The 23314-nt window shown below is 41.1% G+C and overlaps 1 protein-coding gene across 1 annotated transcript in view; it reads right to left on the reverse strand.

Moving 5' to 3' along the window:
- The window catches only part of PDHX (pyruvate dehydrogenase complex component X), a 75397-nt gene that overhangs the window by 24204 nt on the left and 27879 nt on the right, over positions 1–23314 (reverse strand). The window contains exons 4-5 of the mRNA XM_043970013.1: positions 7188–7387; positions 1010–1108 (exon numbers count right to left, since the gene is read on the reverse strand). Coding sequence (XP_043825948.1) covers positions 1010–1108; positions 7188–7387 — 299 coding nt within the window. The remainder of the gene's footprint in view (positions 1–1009; positions 1109–7187; positions 7388–23314) is intronic.

Consider the following 23314-nt stretch of genomic DNA (forward strand, 5'->3'; position numbering starts at 1 on the left):
CACAGTAAGGTAGCATTTTGTTCTACCCAACAAATACACTCAATAAAATAATACAATAAACACAATAAATAGAATTGCATCCACTACATTTTTTACTTAATTGTGAAATAGTAAAGATTTGGTCCATTGTTGAATATGGTTGGTCCAAGTCTCCTTACTTTAAACTGATTTTAGCCTTTACTGGTTCTCTTTGCTTCAAGAGATAATACCACTCATAATCATCCATCCCTCTTCTTCACTAGACTTTACAAATGAGTTCATATTTTAACCTTGGCAATTCCCTCTATTGAAAAACTAAGTCAGATGCTTGCTGCTTAAAATGGTTTCTAGGCTCTATTGTTCTTGTTGCAAGGATAAGTTTAGCACGGATTAAAGTTCTGGATAAAATTATTATGGGTGGTGGCAATGTCCTTTCTGTTGTCCATTTCTGATTGGTCGCTTCACTGTATACCTTATCTTTTTCTCTTTATTCCTAAATATCACAATATCAACAGGCTGGCTGTATAACTCCCTAAGCAGACTTTCTTCAATTAAAACTATTTTGTTATTTTCTCTTCACCTTTTGAAGATTACATATCCCTGAATAGGTAATTAGGCACATTCATTATGATGAAATACACAATCATGATTGAAGAGAAAAAAGGAATCAAGATGATGCAGAAAACAAATGGCTTCACATAGTTACTTCACAACTTTTGATGTAAACTGAATATATTTAAATCACTAGTTTCACTATTCAATATCACCATCTGTAATATTTCACTAAAACCAAAGCCAGAGTTTTGTGGGTTATTAGGCAATTATGTAAATAGGTATAATTGTGTGTGCGCGAGCCCGTGTTCTAAGACCGCCTGAACTATAACAAATATAATTAAAATATAAAAGGTAAGTTTGAAGGAGATTCTGCTGATAACTTCCAACTGTATTAATATCATCAATGAAGTTTTGTCTTTAATACAAAGGATCACGATCAATATATACTCTAGAATTACATAAAACACATACGTACTCTTTAGTAAATATGCCCCGAGGTCCTGTAGGAGTACCCTGGCTGGCATCAAGGTCATACGTCTCCAAAATGTTACGAGCAGCAGGACTTAGTCGGAACCTGAATGAGAAAATGCAGGTAAGATGATGAAAAAATTCACCGTTATTTCAAATAAAATTATCTAGATCAGGGGTGTCAAATTTAAACAGATCCAGTTCCCTGAAGGCTGCAGACTGACTTAGAAAACCACAAATCAGCATTATCTGTTTTGTATTATATTTTTATTTATTTTGCAGAGTTTGACACCTATCATCAAGATAATTATAGTTTAAACGACTCACAAAACCAATTTGTAACCATACGTAAAGTTAAATTTCAAAATGTCCCACTGCACCACCTAGTTGACCTCACCACAGCAATTTAAAGGATACACTTAAAAGTTACTTTTATTGATAATAGTAACATCAGTTAACAACGTCCTTAGGAACAGGTGTCTTTTACAAAGGTAAAAGGTCACCTTGTGACCCTAACTCTCCAACGGATATTTTCCTGTTTTCCTTTTCCCACTGTATACACTGTATACACTATTTGTAATGTCCACCTACTAAAGGGGAATGCCCCCTTTAGTTTTTGTCAATGCGTCGCTCAATTAAAAATGATCTCTACTACTCTGATTTATTTTACAAACTTTCTTTATAAAACATTGAAGTAATCACTGGTTCAAAATATTCTTTAAATAAAGGTAAATAAATCAATGAATAAAACTCAAAGTTTTTTCCTTCAGTTCTCATTCAAACGATTTAATTATTTGTAAGGGGGATAAGTGCTCACTACTTACTGCCTAACAATAAACAAAGCTTTTCACTTTACAATCACCTCCCAAAGTGGGAGCTGAGACCATCATCCTCATTTACAGAAAAGGAAATAGGTAAAAATAGGTCAGAGCTCATCGATGGCGGAACTCAGTTCTCTTGAGCCCCAGCCAGCAGCACTTTTCCATCCATGTAAGACCATTAATACTTGACATTTACGCCTAAAAGTTCTCCCACATCTGGAATACTCTTCCCTCTTATCAGCGCCTCTTAGAATCCCTGTCTTCAAAGTTCAGTTCAAGCATAATTTCCTAAATGAGACCTTTGCAGATCTTTCTCCAACTTCTAGTGATCTCCCTCCCGGCAAATTACTCTGTGTGTGTGTGTGTGTGTGTGTGTGTGTGTGTGTGTGTGTGTGTGTGTGTGTTTTCCCCTAACAAAATGGATGCTCTTTGGGGACAGGGATTGTTTTCACCTTTTCTTTGTAATCCCAATGCCTGATACAGGACTTAGAAAACAACAGTTAAACATAAGTTTATTGATAGATTAACAAAGCACTTTACATGTATTATCTCATTTGTTACTCAAAATAACCCTATAAGGCTAATGCTTCATATACTGTCCTCATTTTTACAGGTAAGGAAACTAACACCGAGAAGATAAAATGACTTTCCATTTGGTCACACAGCCTGGAACTGTCTAAGGTAAGATTCAAATCAAACCAATCATCTAAGTCTCCTGACAAAGTCCAGCACTTTATTCACCAGAAATCAGAAGATAGAACAAAGTCACCTGTATTGTTAAGATTCTGTACAAAACTTCTTATGATCTCGTGAGCAGAGGAGATGCCTTGTTGGAAGAGAGCCTATTGCTTTACAGAATCAAATGCATTTCTATGCTCAAACAATAAGCTTACTGGGCTTTTGCATTCTCTATACTTATTCAGATGTGATTTGCTAAAGATTATTTAGGAAAGCTGACCTAATCCTTCCTCAAACCTTCATCAAGGTTTATATGTGTAGGGGCAGCTAGGTGGTGTAGTAGATAAAGCACCAGCCCGGGATTCAGGAGGACCTGAGTTCAAATCTTCCCTCAGACACTTGACACTTACTAGCTGTGTGACCCTGGGCAAGTCACTTAACCCTCATTGCAATGCAAAAACAAAAACAACCAAAAAATAAAAAAGGTTTATATGTGTGTGTAGATTATTCTATTTTGTAGCCATGATGAAGTAGAAAAATGGGTTGTTAGTCAATATATTCCTGAATGCTTATTGAGGGAGACTCCTAAGACCAAAGCTTTTCTCCCTAAATCTGGCATTCTCCTTTATCAGACATCCTTCAATATCCTCGAAACTGTTTTGCCTCCAGCAAAGACTTCTATGTATCCTTGAGTTAATTTAGGTTTTCCTCCCATCTTTGCATTCTTTAATTTTTCTTTAAAAAATAATATATATTGCTGCCTTTTGCTCTTACATCATATTTATCGTTAAATATTTCCTCTCCACTTCATCCACCTAACTAGCTTCTCCTCTTTAGAATTTTCTTTCAAAGCTGAGCAAAACTAACCCAGAAATTGGCTGCATGTGCCAGCACATGCCACATTTCCATCCCTCGACATCTGCAATGGAAGGAGAGCTCCCTTTCCCCAACACATCTCTTGGGCCCAAGGGACAATTCTCATGACCAACATCTGTTTTCCTTTACGGTGCTTTCCTCTGATACTGTTCTATCCCTACATAGGCCATTTTCCTGGCCCTGCTTCCTTCAGCCTCCATCACCAGGTTCTGCCATTTCTTGTCGTGCAGGGCCCAGCTGAGGCTCCTCAGTCATCAGTGTGGAGGAAAGAGGCACAGAAACCTTGGCAGGCCTTCTCCAATGCTGTCAATGCTGTCAGTTTCACCCTTCCTCATCCTTAAGGGGACATGGCTGAAATGGGTCTATCGGTGCCCAAGTTTCCGTCCACCCTGTTCTGCGTCTAACCTATTTTGTCCTTAGCTGCCGTGTATTGCTCTACTTTGTGCTGGCTAAGGTAGTTTCTAGGAATGTTTGGACTCTTCACCACAGCAATTTATTTATTTTTCTTTTTTTTTTTAGTGAGACAATTGGGGTTAAGTGACTTGCCCAGGGTCACATAGTAAGTGTCAAGTATCTAAGACCAGATTTGAACTCAGGTCCTCCTGAATCCAGGGCTGGTGCTCTATCCACTGCACCACCTAGTTGACCTCACCACAGCAATTTAAAGGATACACTTAAAAGTTACTTTTATTGATAATAGTAACATCAGTTAACAACGTCCTTAGGAACAGGTGTCTTTTACAAAGGTAAAAGGTCACCTTGTGACCCTAACTCTCCAACGGATATTTTCCTGTTTTCCTTTTCCCACTGTATACACTATTTGTAATGTCCACCTACTAAAGGGGAATGCCCCCTTTAGTTTTTGTCAATGCGTCGCTCAATTTCTTTTTTCCCCCTTTACATTGTTAGTTCTAAGTTTATGTACTGTTATTGCTTCATTTAAGGAAACTGTTTCTTAATGAAGCACAGGAGGGAGTGTCAGAATATTATTATTACCAGAGCCCCCTGCTGTGAGAGCATGAGTTGACCTTTCTAAAGTTCAGTGTCCCAAAGTTACCTCACATCAACATGAGACCATTTTCAACCAATCAGCTTGAAGCAGCGTGTGAGGTAGTTGGTATTGTGAGCTGGTGGCTGGAACCTCGTAGGGTTGGCAACTGGACCAGGAGTGTTTGAGGTCGTGAGGGTTTTCCTATTCTTTCAGAGACACGTTCTCTCTCTGTTAACCTCTAATATAGTTTAATAAATGTTTAATACCTAAACTGTGAAGCTGTTGTCCTAGTTCGCTTCCCCACAGGGGGAGGTCACAGCACAGTGCCTGGTATGCAGCAGGCACTTAATAAGTGCTGGCTGACTGACTGACAGTGACAGTCTGCTGCTGGCTGCTCATTTATCCATGGCCTGCTTTTGCTATTGCTGTTGGCAGCTGGTATAAACTCATCAGGCTACAGCTCCCTCAGCTGCACACTCTACTTTTTCATTTGCATTAGTGCTTCTAATTTGATACCAATTTTTATTTTTGCTTTATTAAGTAAGTTAATGCACACATGGCTACCATTTCCTATCTGTGAAATTAAATGACACACGGAAAATTTGAGTTGAAGCATCTCCCAACGATTTTCTTGAAAAAGAGGCAAGAGTGTTCAGGAAATCTGTGTGGCAGCGGGCCCTCTTCCTGCTCACCGATGTATGCTAGGCTGTCCTCCCCTACATCCACTTTGGCACTGAGATCCCTGACTATTAAGTCATGTGCTGATTTTGTTTAAAGGATCTTATCTACCTTTTCACCCTCTAAAACAGATGTTGGTGCATAAGCTGCAATCATCATCATGGCCAACTTTTGGTAACGGCTGATCAAGCACTAGAAGACAAGATGACCGAGTGACCCACGAAGTGATGTTTCTTGTTGCCTTTGGACACACAATAAAACCAACTCATTTCTCCACCTATTCAAGGAGAATTTATGGGTCATCCTTCAATTTGTCTGCAACTTCTAAATTCTTTTTGTTTCACTTACAATGAGAATATCACAGGATATGACTCAGTTCTGCTCTCAGAACGTCTACTTAGTCAGCAGAAAGGGATCTCACATTTCTAGTTCTATAAACTAACTTGGTGATTCTTGGTACCCTGCAGCCTTTCTTCTGCCCTGTGTACCACCATCACTGCCAGGGCAGAGGGGGCCAAACAAGATGGAAGACCGTTTTCCACATTTCTTTGTCTTGTGGGTTGCCACGAACAAAGAATTCATTACCAAAGTGCCAGCCTCCCTCCTGGGGATGAGCCTCTCCACATTTAACAAGGCCAAGCCTTAGAAAGTAGATCTCATCTGTTGCTGGGGCCTTACCTGAAGTCTCTCCAGCATGACAGAACCTGCCAAATAGTGTACACTGCTGGCAGAGCCTTCAAAGATCAAGTGCATGCGATTGTTGGGGTGAAGAGAGCAGCAGTATCCCTCAGGTACCACATATTTACCCAAACTCTCATAATAAATAAAAGGGAAAAACATTTGGTGCAGGTCTAAAGGGATCATTGGCAAGAAGGAAAAACAAAATAAAAAACACCAGTAGCAGAGATAAACCTAGCCAAGTAAGATAAGACTGATACAAATATTTTGTTAATCCTCCATTTGATGATTAAATTAGCAACTCATGAAGTTTTGTTAAAAGAAAACAAGCATATGAGGTTGTGCAAGGAGCTTCCCTGAAAGCATCTTTATGAAGGAGTCCAGCTGAAGAGTGGGCAGTAAATCAGAGTGAAAAGACTCAGATTTCAAACTTAAGCCTGCCACTTATTTACCTGAGGGACGGTGGAGGAGTTGCTGCCGGCTGTGAGCCCCTACTTCTTCCTCTGCATGATTCCTATGGTCCCTTACTATGGTGCCATGCTAGAAGCCTGGGATTTTGAAACTCCATAGAACAACTAGCTAGAACAAGCACTTTCCTCTGGGCCAGAAATTCAATTAAAACAAGGAGTCAAACCCAGCTAGCTTGTTTTCATCTTGTGTAAGGTGGCCAGGCTTGTGACAATGGGAGCCTGAAGTCATGGTCTGGAGCTTCTCAGGACACAGTGGAACAAGGGCGAAGTCTGGAGCTGTAAGATCTGGGTTCAAAGCCCGCCTAGGGGGAGTCATGGCACTGAGTGCCGTTGGCACTGGGTCTCTGGGCCTCAATCTCTTCATCTGTGAAATGGCAGCTGACCCAGAGGGACTCTGAGGCTCCTTCTGCCTCTCAAGGGCTACATTCTGGAAGTGGGACAAGACCCAGACACCCACGTGTTCTAGAGTCCGTGTCCGGGTCAGACGAGATAAGCAAGGAAAGTGCTCCGCAAACACGGTCGCTGTGGCTCTTATTACAAAGTGAAAATTACAATTACAAAACCCGCCTTCCCAACTGGCTCACTGGGACCCTCCCTTGGGGAAATGGGGAGAGTGAGGGAAGGGAACATGAGGGAGAGGGGTCCTGGCAGGGAAATCAGTTACAAGAATGCTGTCTTTGCTGCCAGGAGAGAGGACTGAGGGGCATCCTGGTCTTCCCCGGGCCATTACTTCATCTATAGAATGACAGTTATGAGAGGTGATGTCCGACCCAAGGTCTTTAGGCACTCTAAATCCTAGAATGGCTCGGGATGGCTCTGAGAGATCAAACGCCAGCCTCGCAATCCAAACATCCAGATAGCTTCCGTGCCTGGTTCCGCAGCTAACTCCAAGTGCACTTGAACAAGGTGAGTTCATCACTTTTTTCTATGCCTCAAATTCTTAGGAAAAGAAGGGAAGAAAAGGCCCCATATCTAAGAATGGCATATACTCACAGCAGTTTCTCAGCTGGGTGGGCCTTTCTAGCAGACGCAGGAACCGCGGGTTCAGCTACAGGAGGTGCAGACACAGGTGAAGCTGGGGGTGGCTGAGGACTCACATCTTTGGGAATTTCAACCTGCTTCCAATCTGCTCCTTCTTCCACCATCAACCCAATTAGTGAGCCTAACCGAATACCTTTACTTCCTTCTTCAACCTGCATTTTGAAAGGCAAAAACATAAGCGTAAGCTAAGTAATTATGAAAGATGAAAAGTGTGCCATGATAGCCGCTACACTTAAATCAGCATCAAGCCACAAGGACACCCTTTACTCTAAAATCATCCCACTCTCCCACGGCTCCGCTCGGCTCTGTTTCCTCATCTATAAAACAAGAAGGCTGGACGAAATAGCCTTTAAAAGCTTGTTTTTCCCTTTCAAGTAACGTAGGACTATTTTCTCAGCCTCTCACCTTCCCTTCCCCCTCCTCCTACAGGGGATGGAGGCAGAAACCTCATCACAGAGAGCAAAGTCCAGCAAAACAATTTCCCACACTGACCATGTCCTGCTTCTTGAATCCCTCCGCCTCTCTGTCACAAGTGGGTATTCATCACTCCTTCTCTGGAGCTGCTGCTGGTCATAGCAGAGACAGCAGCGACTTCCACTCCCTGGCCAGCATTCCTTTCTATGGGCTGCCTCCCCTGTTCCAGTGCAATCTCCTTGAGATCATCCATACTGTCTCTCTTTTGAACCTGCATCCACGGTGTTAGCACAAAGCCTAAGAAACAGAAGGTGCCTAATAAATGCTTTTTAAATCAATCAATCTTGGAGGCCTTCTAGTCCAATCTCCCACAAACTACAAGAATGGTTATACAGGAGCAGCTAGGTGGCCCAGTGGATAAAGCACCTGGATTCAGAAGGACCTGAGTTCAAATCTAGCCTCAGACACTTGACACTTTCTAGCTGTGCAGCCCTGGACAAGTCACTTAAACCTCACTGTCCCCCCACCCCCAACAAAAGCTTATACAACAACTTCAACAAAAGGGTTATAGGTTCACAGATTCAAAATGGAAAGACATCTGGTGAAATGGCCAAAGCACATATGAATAAGCAATTTTCAAAGGAAGAAATCCAAGCTGCCAATAGGCATGTGAAAAAAAATGTTCCACAGAATAAATAATTGGAGAAATAGAAATTAAAGCAACTTTGGGGACCAGAGATGAGCTAGTGAAGTAAGTTTTCAAAGGCTCCTACTGTGCATCCCTTTGACCCAGTGAGACCACTATAGATTAAAGAGATCAAAGAAACGAAACCAGACTGAGCCCTCAGGATGAACACATACTTGACTGCCAGGATATCAATCAGGTCCCTCCCCAGCTGCTTGTCTGCAGTGACACAGCTGGAGCTGTTTCCTGGGTCCCTGCCACTCAATCCTCGTCCTTTTTTAGGCAACTCATAAAACATTACAAAAGTATTTACAGCAGGGCTTTTTGTAGTTTCAAAGAACTGGAACCTAAGGGAATGTTCATCATCTGGGGAAACAGCTGAAACGATTCTGTTCTACGATGCAAGAGAACATGATTGTGCTCTAAGAAATGACAAAAGGGATGATTTTGGAGAAGCCTAGTAAGTGTGACCTGATGCACAAGGATATGAGCAAAGCCAGGAGGACAATGCCCCCAGTAAAAACACTGAAATGGCAAACAGCTTTGAAAGACCTGAGAATTCTGAGGACGATATCCCCCCCCCCCAACGATTCCAGAGGAGTAATGATGAATATGGAAGCTCCTGACAGACAGGTGGATGGATTCAAGATGCAGGATGCAAGCAGTGTGGGAATTTGTTTTGCCTGACTTTGCTCTCCACAATGAGGTTTCTGAACCCATCCCCTATAGGAGGAGTGGTAAGCGGAGGGAAGGCAGAGAAAATAATCCATTGATTATTTGAAAATAAAAAACAATTACACTTTTAAAGGCTATCTAGCCCAACCTCCTCGTGGTATAGATGAAGAAAGATTCAGGAAATGAACTAACCCCTTAGATCATACAGAGATGACATTCCAGAGCTAACATTCAGGTACAAGTCTTTAGAATCCAAGCCCACAGCTTTTCCCACTACTCCAGAATGCTCCATCATTGAACATATTTAAATATTCACTAAAGATCCTTGCAGCGAATGCTGGAGGAAACAAAGTTTAGATAAATGAGGTTCCTGCCCTCAAAGAACTGTTAGTCTGGGAGAGGAGATCGGTGTCAATAACTATAATACACAACATTACAAGGAAGCTGCTAAGTCCTGAGTAACAAAGAATTCCAGAGACAGAAGAGACCTCAGTGGCACTTAGTTATGAGCTAGATGACTTTAAGCGGACCCCTATTTTATTCCAATCAACAATAATCAGCTTAGTGCTATTCCTTAGGGGCAGTGACTGTTAGCAATGATAGTATTATACTTGCCTATCAATACACATTTAGTCAGTGATAAGTTCTTTCTTATAAATGGCAACCTAGAAGTTCCTGGCTTGTTGAGGACATCCACCCTTTTTTTGCCTAATCATAGTAACCAAGCCCTGTGTGGCAGAGATGACTTACTAATAATGGAAAGTCCCCCCACTTATTTTTGTACCTCCAGACCACCCTCTACTGCCCAACATGAGGAGATGCCCATCCTATGACTACTTAGCCTAGATGACCCTTGCCTTGCCCCTCCTGTGGCCACCCACGGAGATGCGTCATCTCCGGCCCCCTGGAGAGTCGAGATATAGATTTATCAACCAATGAGATTCTGTATTTTCTTCTGCTCCATCTGCATCCTGGTATCAAGCCCTGAAGACAGGGGATATCTCAGACGGTGAGGAAACTCTGAGGTCCCATTCCTTGAAGGGGATCCAGTCCGTTTAATAAATGGTTATTGGCTTGGAGCTCTGCCTCGGCTTCTTTTCTTGTAGACTGTCCAGATTGGACAATTTTAGGCCCCACAGTTAAGCCCACATAGGGAGAAAAAAAAAAACTCCTTGACTATCTCCAATGAAAAGCAGATCACTGTTTACGGAGTAACCCTTCTACTAGTTGAGTATCGGTAATTGTTTTAAAAAGTTGCCATCCCATACTGATCCAAAAGGCTGTATCGTGAGAAGCTTCCCATCACATTCTGGTCCAACCCAGGGGAGGTCTAATCTCTCTTCCTCGTGACAGGTTGTCAGATATTTGAAGACTCCCAGTGTGTCTTTGCTCTCTTCTTATGCTATCTACCTATAATCAGCTAGGACACCTGTTAATGGGCACACAGCTACTAACATTAATTTGAACTGTGTCTAAGGCAATGCATAATGAAATCTGACCTACTTACTGAAACAAAGTCAAAGTGATCCAGTTTATAGATAGGAGGTTACTTATTCTTTTCCCAAAGAGGAAATTGGCTGAACTACTAGCTAAAACAACAATTCAATGACATTATTAGTATTCTAGTGAGCAGAGTAACAACTTCTGTATCATATCTTAAGAAATAAAGCAAGACAACCAATTCCTGATTGAGTGGAAGTAGAGTTAATAACAACACTCAACGACTAGATCAAAGTTTATCTTTCCTAAGCAAACCCTTTCTCTTCAAAGAGAATACAGCCTACCACAGATAAGACTGAAGATGCTTATGAGGACAAAATCTTTTTCAGTTAATCAGAAGCATCCATACCTAACAACCGTAATTAGAGAGCATGGAAAGACCATGCCTGGGATTGAAGAAGGAAGACCTGCATTGAAATCTTGGTCTGTCACCTAAGAGCTAGGTATATATAATCCTTCAGGGACTCAGTTTTCTAATCTGTAATGAGAAGCTTGAGCCAGATGGTCCCCTAGGGACTCTTCCATCTTGACATTTTGGGATGGTGTGATCTCTTAATTGCAAAAAAACAAAAACAAAAACAAAAACCAAAAAAAAAGCAAAAAAAAAAAAACCCTACTGAGTTATTACAGGCACAAGGGAGATGGGGAAGAAAAGAAAAATATTTTCTCTTCAGACTTTTCACCAATATAAATTGTTCTTACCTTTTAATTAGGCCAAATAATGTTTTGCATACACATTTCATTTAGTAGACAATAATATCATGCAATAAATTTCAAACCTGGTCTACCCAACCCAATTTTTGCTTCTATTTCCCCACAATCAGCAAAACTGCTACAGCTTATCAGCACAATCACCTTTGAGTATTTGGGTATGTTAACTGGCTATAGAGTTTTTGCTTATTATGGGAAATTAAGCAAACGTTGTTTAGAGAAGAATGTCACTTAATTTTAAGAGTCAACCTAAATCCATGAAATATATGGAGTAACATTAAAATGATCAAGCATTAGCTCTTGAATCAAGAAACTCTGAAAGATTTCTGATGGTTGGTAAAGTTGAGTGAATTGATGCTTTATACAAAGCAAAACTGGAAAAGAAAGTTATTGATTTTTAAAAGTTAGGACCTATTTTTAACTAAGTAATTAAAAATTCAAATAGGGTTAATTAGCATTACATGATGCTAATAATTTCAGACCTAATAATTCCTCCTGGCAATCATACTTCCTTAATTGCATCTAACACTATAAAATTGTTCTAACATTCCTACTTGTACAAATCCTGCTAAGTTTTCTTTATTGTGACTTAAATTGTGGCAAGTTCAAGTCTATTATTGTTTTTTTAAGATTCTTTTCTTGTTAAAATGAATAATTACTTGTTCATGAATTATAAAATATTTTTAAAAGTCAAAAAAGTAAGCCATCACCTAATAAAGTTAAATTTCAACCAAAAAACTCATTAAACAATAGGAAGTCCAAAGAAAGGTAACTCTTTTCAAGTCTGAACTAGGAATGAGGTCAATTAAAAATAAACATCCAACTGGATCAAAAGTATCTTCTTTTTAGGGGGCAGCTAGGTGGTGCAGTGGATAAAGCACCAGCCCTGGATTCAGGAGGACCCGAGTTCAAAATCGAGCCCCAGAGCTGTGTAACCCTGAGCAAGTCACTTAACCCTCACTGCCCCACACAAGAACAAAAACAAAAATTCTTTTTAAACATTCAATGGGCCAATATATTCAGTTCTCTGAATATACATATATTCTCTATGGTATATAATATTCTCTGAATATAAAAGTTCTCTGAAATCTGGGTCAAACTAAATAAAATATGAGACTAAATGTCCATACCAATTTCTCTCTTACTACTCAAATAAGAACAGATACATTTGTCTCTCAAACACAATTTTTCCCAATTTTCTCCTAAATGGCGATGATGCCCTATAGAGATCAGGCATTAATTAAAGCATTTTAAATTTCAGTTTCCAAAAAATCTAAAAGTCAAATAAAATTCATACCCAAATGCTTATATAGTCCACAAAGAATGCAAATAACAATAAATCCAAATATAGAGCTTCATCCCTAATCCCACTAGAAAACACAATTTACAGAATTATCCAAAGTACCACCACAGAGTCCCATTTTCAAAACATAGTAAAGTCAGTGTAACTATAAATATCAAGTTATTTGTCACTAGGAAAAAAAAACCAACTACTATTGGGCCCATAAAGAAAATGCCAATGAGGGAATCATTGCTGCATTATTGGCTCTTATCACTAAATCTGCAAACAGCTTTTCTTCTCATTGTTTTCTTTTTTCATTTCTGAGTTAGGTTTGCTCTTGTTTTTCTTTGATTAGACTTGTTAATAGTTTGTCAATTTTTAAATCTTTTCAGAAAATTAACTCCTGCATTTATCTTTTCAATTGTTTTCTTATTTTCAACTTTATTGATTTCTCCTCTTGTCTTTTGTTATTTCTTATCTTCTTTCTGATGGTTTGGTGTTTTGCCCCTTACTACTAAGTGCAAACATTTCATTCATTTTCTCCTTTATTGACACAAACATTCAGGGCTGTAGATTTGCCTCTGCCAGAGATGGTGATATGTAGCACCTGTGTTGTCACTGTCTTAACAGTATTGTTATTATTTTTATAATCTCTCACATAATCATTATCTGCCTCCTTCACTCCTAGTAAACTGATGCTGGAGTAAATCATGGACTTCAATGGCTGAGGAAACCTAATCTCCAGCACGCCCTCAGTGAAGTCAGGCCAGTCTTCCACCACTGCCTAAATCATTCACTCTCCTTCTTCTTCTCCGGCTGCCCTTGGCACTTTCCTCCCACCACCCTCTGAGCAGAGGATCTTATCCCACTGAATTCAGACCATGAGCTGAGAGAGCTCCCTTTTCTCCCTGCCTCATCTCACCTCATTTAGACATGCTCCTCTGCCATCTCGCCCTTAACTCCAGTCTCAAATGAAGAGAGGGCCCTCTCCTTGCCAAGGCAAACCTCTCTCCACGCACCCTTGATCTCATCCCACCGTCAGCCCCAATCTCTCTCTCAACTTCAGTCTCACCCTATCTACTAGCTCCTTCCCTAATGCCTATAAACTTGCCCATGTTTCTTCCATCCTTCAAAATCCTCACTTGATCCTACTATCCCCACTAGCTACTGTCCTTTGGTTTTTGTTCCTTTCATGGCATAACTCTTTGAGAAAGCCATCTAGAATCCATGCTTCAAGTTTTCCTTTCACTCACTTTTTTTTTTTGCAGGGCAATGAGGGTTAAGTGACTTGCCCAGGGTCACACAGCTAGTAAGTGTCAAGTGTCTGAGGCCGGATTTGAACTTGGGTCCTCCTGAATCCAGGGCCGGTGCTTTACCACTGCGCCATCTAGCTGCCCCCTTTCACTCACTTTTAAACCTTCTGCAAAATGGCTTCCAACCACATCACTCAGCTGAAACTGCACTCTCCAAAGTGACTGATGATCTTTTAATTGCTAAATCTAATTGTCCTCATCTTTTCTAATCTCTCTAGAGCATCTGGTGGTAGTGGGGGGAGAAGGGGGAGGGCACTCTCGAGACCAGATTTGAACTCAGGTCCTCTTGACTCCAGGGTCGAAGCTCCATCCATTGTGCACCTAGCTGCCCCTCTCTAGAGCATCTGACATTGTGATAACTCTCCTCCAAGTTTTCAAGGGGCTGACTGCTGCTCTCTCCTAGCTGTCCCTCGTTTGCCCAACTGACCTTTCTCAGTGTCCTTTCCCAGTGCTCATCTGTGTCATGTACTCGGAGCACAGATGTTCTCCAAGGTACTGGCCTGGCTGCCCTTCTTTTATCCCCTACACAGGCTTCACTTGTAACTATCAGCTCTCCCCTCTAGACAATTTCCTGGTCTGCACAGCCAACCCTCATCTCTTGCTGAGCTAGTCACACATTTCCACCTTCTTCTTGGACACTGTAAACTGGATGTCTCAAATGCTGCAGAGTGAACTGCCTTTCCCCCCTACTCTCCCCCCTCCTCTCCCCCCATTCCCCCACATTCACTCAGGCCTACAGAGCTTTGGTGTCATCCTTCCCTGCTCACCCTCACTTGCCCCACCCCCCCAATCCACTGTCAAACCCTGTTATTTCCATATCCCAACATCTCTCGTCTATATTATCCCCTTTTCTCCCCTCCTACAGTCCTGCCTCTCTCCCCTAAACTACTGCAATCGTCTGTTTCCCCGCCTTGAGTCTGTCCTCTCCCAATCTACCCTCCACTCAACAGCCAACAGGATTTTCTGAAGTGCAGCCCTGACCTTGTAATACTCTAGCTCCTTCCTCCAGGATCAATGATCACATTCTCTGGCATTCAGAGCTCTTCAAATGGTGGCCTCTTCCTGCCTGCACCAGGACTCTCTCCCTTACATTCCACATTCGGGCTACACTGACTTACAAGCAGTTCCTCAGACACCACACTCCACTGCTCATCTTGATGCCTTGAGATCCCTCTCCAGAAGGTACGAAATGCCCCACCTCACCTCCAACTCTAATTTCCCTGACTTCCTTCAAAACTCAGCTCCAATCCTACACTGTGCCTGAGGTCGCTCCCACTTCCCCCAGGGGCTAGTGACTTCCCCTCTGAAATTACCTTCCATCTACCCTGTATGTATCTTGCATGTAGCTACTTCCTTACACATCATCTTCCTCACTCAAATTTGAGCTCTACAAGGGAAGAGGCTGTTTTTGCCCATCCTTGTATCCCCAGCCCTGGGCATAGTGCTTGGTACTTGGGAAACGTTTAATAAATGCTTGATTAACAGAACCATAGTTTATAACTCAACAGATATGGGATTCAAGGAATTTCAAGAACATGAAATATTTGTTCCTTTTCAAATGACCACATCTCCGGGACATTTTTATTATACCATCTCACTCCCTTTCTCATCCCAATCTGAATAAATGAAGTTTTCAAAATTCTTTCGGGATCCTTTATCAAGAATTCTCTCTCTCTCTCTCTCTCTCTCTCTCTCTCTCTCTCTCTCTCTCTCTCTCTCTCTCTCAGAGAAGAAAAGTAACACCATGAAAAAATAAAGAAGTCCAAGAATCACAGAATAAGAGTTTAAAAAAGCCCTCAGAAGTCAATTAGTCCCCAACATCTGACACTTGTTCAATCAGCCTCCATCTGAACATTTCCAGGTAAGGGAATGACTAACTCTGTGACAAAGCCACGGTTATACAGCTTATGCCTTAAAGGATTTAGAACTGGAAACATGCTTAGAAATCCCTTAGATTAACTCCTCATTTTACAGAAGGGGAAACTGAGGCCCAGAGAGTGCAAATGCCCTGCCCAAGATCACACAAGCAGACAAATGCAGAGCCACAACCTGAACGCAGGTCCCTTGATTCCCAAACTACTCTTCTTCCTGTTCTCTCCCTGCCTCTCTAAACACAGCTTTCCTGAACCTTCTACCATAGGGAGAACAAGAAATACTGCATCTCCTTCTTCTACAAGATAGCTCTTCAGACAGAGAAGACAGTTCCAAGGCCCTCCCTGTATCTTATTTTACACAGTACAAATATTTCCACTTGAATCCTGGTCTCATCAAACACATGTTAATTCATCAATATAGAGCACTTTTAAAATTTATAGGGCACTTTCCACACTTCAACACTGTAAAGTAGGTAAAAGCAATGGAATCCTCATTTTACATAGGAAGAAACTGAGGCTTAGTAATTACATGTCTTGCCCAAGGTAACAGAGAGGGCAAGTATCTGATCTGGGATACAGAATCCAGTCTACTGATCCTAAGTCACTAGGGCATTCTCTCCACTTTGGATTAATGGCACATCTGAAAAAGAGGCCTTCTATTTCATCACCCTAGTCACTGACTTTAAGAATCATTTAACAAACCTGGATCTAATGACTCATTACCAGAGACCTCTCCTCCAGACTTGAAAGTAACTCATCTCTTAAGGTGGTTCAAACAGCTGTTAATCAATCTAACTAGATTAACATCTAACCCATATTGCTCCATCTGGGATAAGGCAAACCATGATCAAGTGTGTTAATGATATCAAGACACACCATTCCTCTTGTAACCCTATGCCTGGTGAAGCAAAGTGTTAGTCTTTTTGTTAGAAACTTAGGCTCAATCCTAATTTCCAAACTGTGACCCTGTGCCTATGAGCCCCTCACCTTTGAGCCTCAGTTTCCTAATCAGCACAATGGGGTTAATACCTGTAGTCCCTGCTATGAAGGGATTTTGCGAACCTCACCTGACAGAGTGTGCAAGATGCTTTAGAAATGTTAAGGCAAGTGCCAGCTTCTAAGCATTGCCGGGGACCAGTCTCGTTAAGATCAGAGGGGTTCACAATCTGATTTGTTTAGGATCATCATGCTTTCAGATGGTGCAATTCTTTAAGACTTAAGCTGGAGAAGAGTTCCAATCCATTTCATTGAAGACCCCACATTAAGAAGATCACAGATCCCTGAAGTACCGCTATCCTGCAGCTCTTCTACCTACCCCCGGCTGGCCCTCGATTCTATTACCAATGGACGCTGAAAGCCTTCCCCTTATGGGTCCCCAATCCAATGGGTCTCCAGTGACGATCCCCACACCACCTTGAATGAGAAGATGGAGACCACCTGGAAAACAACCCTCAGAGACTCTCATCTCTTAATGTCCTCACCCATTAGCTCCACTTATGTAACCACCCCAGAGGAAGGAAGGGCTCTCCTCCCTTCCAAAGCTAACCTTTCCACCTCTTATCCCATGCCCTACTATCTTTGCCTTTACCTCATACATCAACAACTCCACAAGTGAACTTACAAACTCCACCCCAAAACCCTGCCCAACATGCCCATCTTCTAACCTGTGTATTTCTGGTGATGATACCATCAAGCTGCCAGCCACCATGCCCTAACTTCAGAGCTGTCTGATTCTTCCCTTTCCTTCATCAATCACTGGCCAAGTCCTGTTAATTCGACACCAACAATCTCTTCTATGTGTCCCTTTCTTTCTCTGCCACAAACTCCCTCACTTAAGCTTCCACCTCTTATCACCTAGACTCACCGTCAATCTCCTCTCTAATTCAATCTCTGTACTCCTGTATGAGAAATCTCACTAATGAACTTTTCTCATCACGTCATTCTTGGAAGACCTTGAGTGCTTTCCCACTGTCTACCAAATATAGCAAAAGATAGGCAGCATCCCTCCCTTAACATTTCAGTATAGTACTAGACAGTTAACTGCCATTTTCACCTAGCATTTAAAGACTTCTACAATCTGGCTCTTACCTACTTGCCGGAAGAAGCCATGGCATGGCTCTTTGACAGGAGCCTGTGTTGACTCTGAAGATGCTGCTCTGGATCTTGTACACCGGCACTGAACACTGAGCATATGATACACAGAATAATGAAATTCCTAAAGAATAACTTACACTCTAAATTACTCCTTTAATTAAAACAAATCATAAGACTGCCTACCTAACAGAAACTACTTCTTCTGGCTATTTTGCTAACAAGGTAGCTTCTAATTACATTTTTCTGGTTCTTAGTAAAATAGGGTAAACATAACCTTTTTATACTTAGATTTGTAGTTAAAACCAGAAATTACAAGAATACATAAGGGGGAAAACCCAAAAGTCTACAACAACAACAACAACAACAACAAAGTGACTTTTTTATTTAAAAGTTGATGGTTAAAAAAAATTATGCCTCTGAAAATAGCCTTTTTTTCTCCCTTTTCTATTAAAATTACGTAGAATTTAGATTTCATTTTCATAAAAGCATGTGGTTTTGAACAAAGCATACAGAAGAATAATGCAAAGTCCTGTTTACATATGCCATTTTCACCATGGCAAGGAAGTAGCTGCAGAGACTGCTAAAAATAGTTAAAAACTGGCTTATCAATTGTTTCACTCTTTTTACAGCATTAGGAAACAAGATGAATAGGCAACATCTACCTGCAGACATTGAAAATACAATACCAAGCAGCTGGAAAAATGCTATCAATTCTGAAAGACTTCTATGTGTAAGTGAGGTAAGACTTCAGACTAGCCAGGGCGGGTAATTCAAATCCCCTGAGGTTTCCACTGTACATTAGGAAAACCAAAGTCAAAGAGTATCTCATTTTGGTAGCAATGTTCAAACAATGTAACAGTGGTCTTCAACACAATGGAGGAGATTCAGCCCAGAATAAAACAGGCCTTATGTACAGTGAGGTCCTCCTGATGCTCCTATTTTCAGAAGAAAGCGTGTTGACTGCAACAAGGCCTGAAACACTGAAAGCCTCTAGAAATTGACAATGACTCTAAGGAATGTAGCTAAACTATACAAACAGGAAAAGCCCAGAGGATAATGCCAATATTTCTCTGGTATACTTCTATGAAACAAAAGCATCTCAGAGTACTTGAAATTAAGGATCACCTAAAGAGCAACAAAGAATCATGAGCTAACTACAATCTGTTACAAAATAAAGTTACAAAGGAAAAGCAATAACTCAGGACCAAGAAAGATGGGCTGGCCTTGTCTCAAGAGAGGAATAAACTTTGTGGTGCTCTGGTATCCACATGCTGTCAGGAGGAAAAAAACCAATGTCTCCAGCACACTGCGAGCACTAGAGGTAGAGCACACTGAAGCCATGGAGGGAGAACCCATGTCAACTTGATTATTAGTTGGAGAGGTTTCTTCACATTAATAAAATCTATTTGCTCCTGTGAAATTTCAAATTCTAAAGGTGGGTTCTAATCTGTTCCCCCAGTTTTGGGGGAAACTGACTAAAATCACTGATAAAACAAGTTTAGATTTTTAAGGGTTTATTGAAATATAGAAAGAGAAAGATTGAGAACAGAATTCTTACAACCTCGCAATCCTATCTTTCCTCAGCTCCTCTCTCTCTTTTCCTGCCGTCATCACCAAGTCAGGAACCCAAAAGACAGAGCTCTCTGCGCAGGCCCTCCTTCCTCCTTCCTGTCCCCTCCCAGAAAATAGGAGGCTCCTCAAGTTGACTGGCTGGTAGGCTTGATAGACAGTACCCATGAGCAAATGTCACTTCCTGACACCAAGAAAAAGCCACATGGCCTTGCCTTCTCAGGCATTCTCCTCACGGTGGAGCTTTCCTATAGTAAGTCTCCAGTAGGTGGCGTCATTCCAATCATTACACTCCTGAACCACTGCTATGTGAAACTGAAGGTCACATGAAGCCAAGAGTGGCTGTGAGCACTTTGGAAGACGGGAAATTAGTATAAGTGTGAAAGATAAGCCAAAAACCAAAAACCATAATGAGGACAAACATTCAGGTGGAAGACAATGTCTCGGGTATATATTTCAAGAATCACAGGATTCTGGAGCTTGAAGAAACCTTAATATTTAAACCTTTCATTTTCTAGAATAACACACACAGAGCTGTAAAGTGTGGTCAGTGGAACAAACGTGGATGGAGGAAGAAGTGCCTTCACCTAAAAGGTAATTACCACTGGGCAGTCATATAAAGACTGAGGGCAAGTATGATAAATGACAGCTTAGTTGCAAAGGGCCCCAACTCGACATACAAAGGCACAAAATGGAGACTTAGCAGGCAGCCACGAGTTTGGGTGATCTGAGGACAACAGCATACCACAAACTGATGTTCGTGATATAGTGTGGTTATTGAAAATGCTGACATGCTGGCTGGATTCAACAATGGTAATAAAACACAAACCCTAAACTTCATCTTTCTACCATATGTGGGTGCCACTTGGATCTCTGTATTTTAAAAAAGATTTAGAAAAAGAAAACATCAGTAGTTTCAAACCTTTTCAAGTACAAGGACCTCTTTTTAATGGCAAGTCTATACATATATTTGAAAAGATATGTGAATATGTTCATAAAGGCTACACATATATTTTAGAATCTCACAAATGTGAGATTTAGTTCAATTTCCAGTGCATTTATTATGTGGTCACTCTGAATATTTTCTTAAGAGCTCAATAAAAACCAAAATGACAATGCGTGAAGCCCAGATGGAATCATGGATACCCTGGAATAACTCCATAGCAGCAGAGGATCCACAGTTCATTGGCTGGAAACCAATACTGGAGAGCATTTTTTAAAAAACCACCCCACCATAACACAGTGATTTGTTAACTCAGTGATATCCATATTCACTCTTCAGGTACAGACTGCATTCCATCCATGTCTGCAAAATGTGCGAAGAATAATGTCCAATAAGACTGGAAAGGTGGATTGAGGCAAGGTTGTGAAGGATTTTAAAAGCTAAACAGAGGAGTTTTATATTTTTCCTATAAGCAATAGAAAAGTAAAAGTTGGATGAATATATGAGTCAAATGCTCAGAGATGCATTTAAAGAAAATTGCTTTGGCAGCAGTGCGTAGGATGAAGTGGGGACAGACTTGAGAAAGGGAGACTAATTAGCAGGCTATTGCAATAATCTAAGTGAGGGCCTGAACTAAGGTGGTAGCTCTGGGAGTAAAGAAAAGGTCAGATGCTGGAGATGCTGTGAAGACAGAGACAGCAAGATGTGGCAGCTGATTAGCTATGTGGGCTGAGGACAAGTGAGGAGTCCAGGATAATGCAGAGGTTACAAACCTAGAATGATCCTTCTACTGGTGGTGCCTTTTACAGAAATAGGGAAATTTGGAAGAGGGGAGGATTTAGGAAGAAAGATGAACTTACTTCAGGAGCTATTGCATTTAAAATGTCTCCATGATAACCAGTTTGAAATACCCAATAGACAACTGATGTTTCATCAAGGAAACACTACATGTTCCTCGAAGATTGAAGGTTCGTGTCCCCTCATGGTCACCATCTGTAAGGGGCTAAAATTCTAGCTAGTCTGTCTAAAATATCTAATGAGTGATCGCCAATAAATTATAAGCTTTAACAAGAGTTTAGACTTTTAAGCATTTATTAAGGAGAATAAGAATTTGGTGGAGAGAGAGAAAGAGGCCTAGATGCCTACATCTATCTATCTCAGGAAACGTGCATTTTAGCTCCACTCTCCACCAGAGTCCTCCCGAGAGTGAGCCACACCTCCTTCATACCACAAGCCTCCTGTGAAACTGGGAACATCCCATCTACTCGCACGCATCTCCAAGCTACTTGGCTGGTAGCCTTGATTGACAGTACCCACGAGCAAACATCACTTCTTGATGCCAAGGAAAGCCACATGGCTTGCCCTCAGACACCTTCTCCTCATGGCGGAGCTTTCCTACAGTAACATTCCAGCAGGTGGCATCATTCCAATCGTTACAGTGGTGATCAGGGACTGAAGCTGAGAAGAGAGATTAAAGCTCAATCTGAGATTCAAGTGCATAAAAAGGAGAATTAAATTTATGGGAACTAATGAGATTACTGAAAGAGTATATAAGAAGAGAGGCCCAGGACAGAACCCTGAATGGTCAAGGCAGTGGCAGAGACTCAACTAGTATGGGCACCAACCAGGGCTGCCCCACTGCTTCAGCTGAGCTGGCTGACATGCCCTGGAAGGGGCAGCTGGTTGGAGTTGGTGGCTTTGAAAAAGGAATTTATAATGTGTGGTAGTCGTTGGGGTACATTAAAAGACTCTCATATATGGGGATTTATTACAATGAAACCTGACCTGAATATGTCCTGAAGAAGGCAAGGGCCCAAACATCAGCAGGCTGGAATGCTCAGTGAAAGTGAACAATTTTTTGTCTGGTGACAAACGATGTAAGTCAGATTGGAGCTAACATGTTGGTATTGTGTGTACATTTCTTTTCTTTTCTTCTTTTTTTTTTTTTTTTGTGGGACAATGAGGGTTAAGCGACTTGCCCAGGGTCACACAGCTAGTAAGTGTCAAGTGTCTGGGGCCGGATTTGAACTCAGGTCCTCCCCTCCTGAATCCAGGGCCAGTGCTTTATCAACTGCGCCACCTAGCTGCCCTTTCTGTGTACATTTCATCTTCATTCTACTTTATCAATGTTGGGCACACACAGATAGGTAATTTTAAATGACTCCTACTGTAAATTATTTAACCTGTTTGCCTCAGTTTCCTCATCTGTAAAATACCAGCATCTACCTCACAAGGTTGCTAGGAGAGTCAAATGACATTTGTAAAGCACTCTGCAAACCTCAAAGCACTATATAAATGCTCTTTACAGCTATTATTACGGATACTTAATCCTCATCCTTTCAGGTATCTTCTTGTTCTCATCTTAAAGATAATATTCATGATAAAGAGGTATGAGGCTTCTATTTTTTCATTTATTGATCTCAAGCAATATTTTCCATCATGTTTTGTTTTCAATCCTTTGTGTTCATCTCTATATCAAAGGCAACAAGGTAAATGCTAACTTAGTTTAGAGGATTTCTTCAAATCCTTAATAACATTTTTCCATTTCTTCATCCCTTATAACAGATATTGGAACATAAACTGCAAAGTGTTTTTCCCCTCAGCCACCGTCATCATGAGTACTGCGGGTGAGAGGAAGCAGCCATGAGGGGCGATGCACTGCATTTGGATGCAAGGTGAAACCAATTTCTTGAGTCACTTCCCAAAGGAGAACAGGCCAGGTTTCTTCTACTTGATTATGTAACATTTCTGTCTCACTAATTAAAGTGATGTTTAGAATCTATCTAAAATGGGTTGCTTCTTAGCAATCTTAGTCTTCTTTTCAAACAAATGGTTATTTTAGAACTTGCAAGTTCATCCTGAGGAGTTATGGTCCAAGAATATATAACCCAGCTGAATTGGTGCTTAGGCAGCAGACATAATCAAAATAATTGTAGGGATAAAATCTGGGACCTATGAGAAATGGTTATATAGTGATAGGATTTATAAAGTTTCTTGGCTTCTCAAAAAAAATCACTGG

This window comes from Dromiciops gliroides, chromosome 6 (genome assembly GCF_019393635.1).
Source record: "Dromiciops gliroides isolate mDroGli1 chromosome 6, mDroGli1.pri, whole genome shotgun sequence".
Lineage (NCBI taxonomy): Eukaryota > Metazoa > Chordata > Mammalia > Microbiotheria > Microbiotheriidae > Dromiciops > Dromiciops gliroides.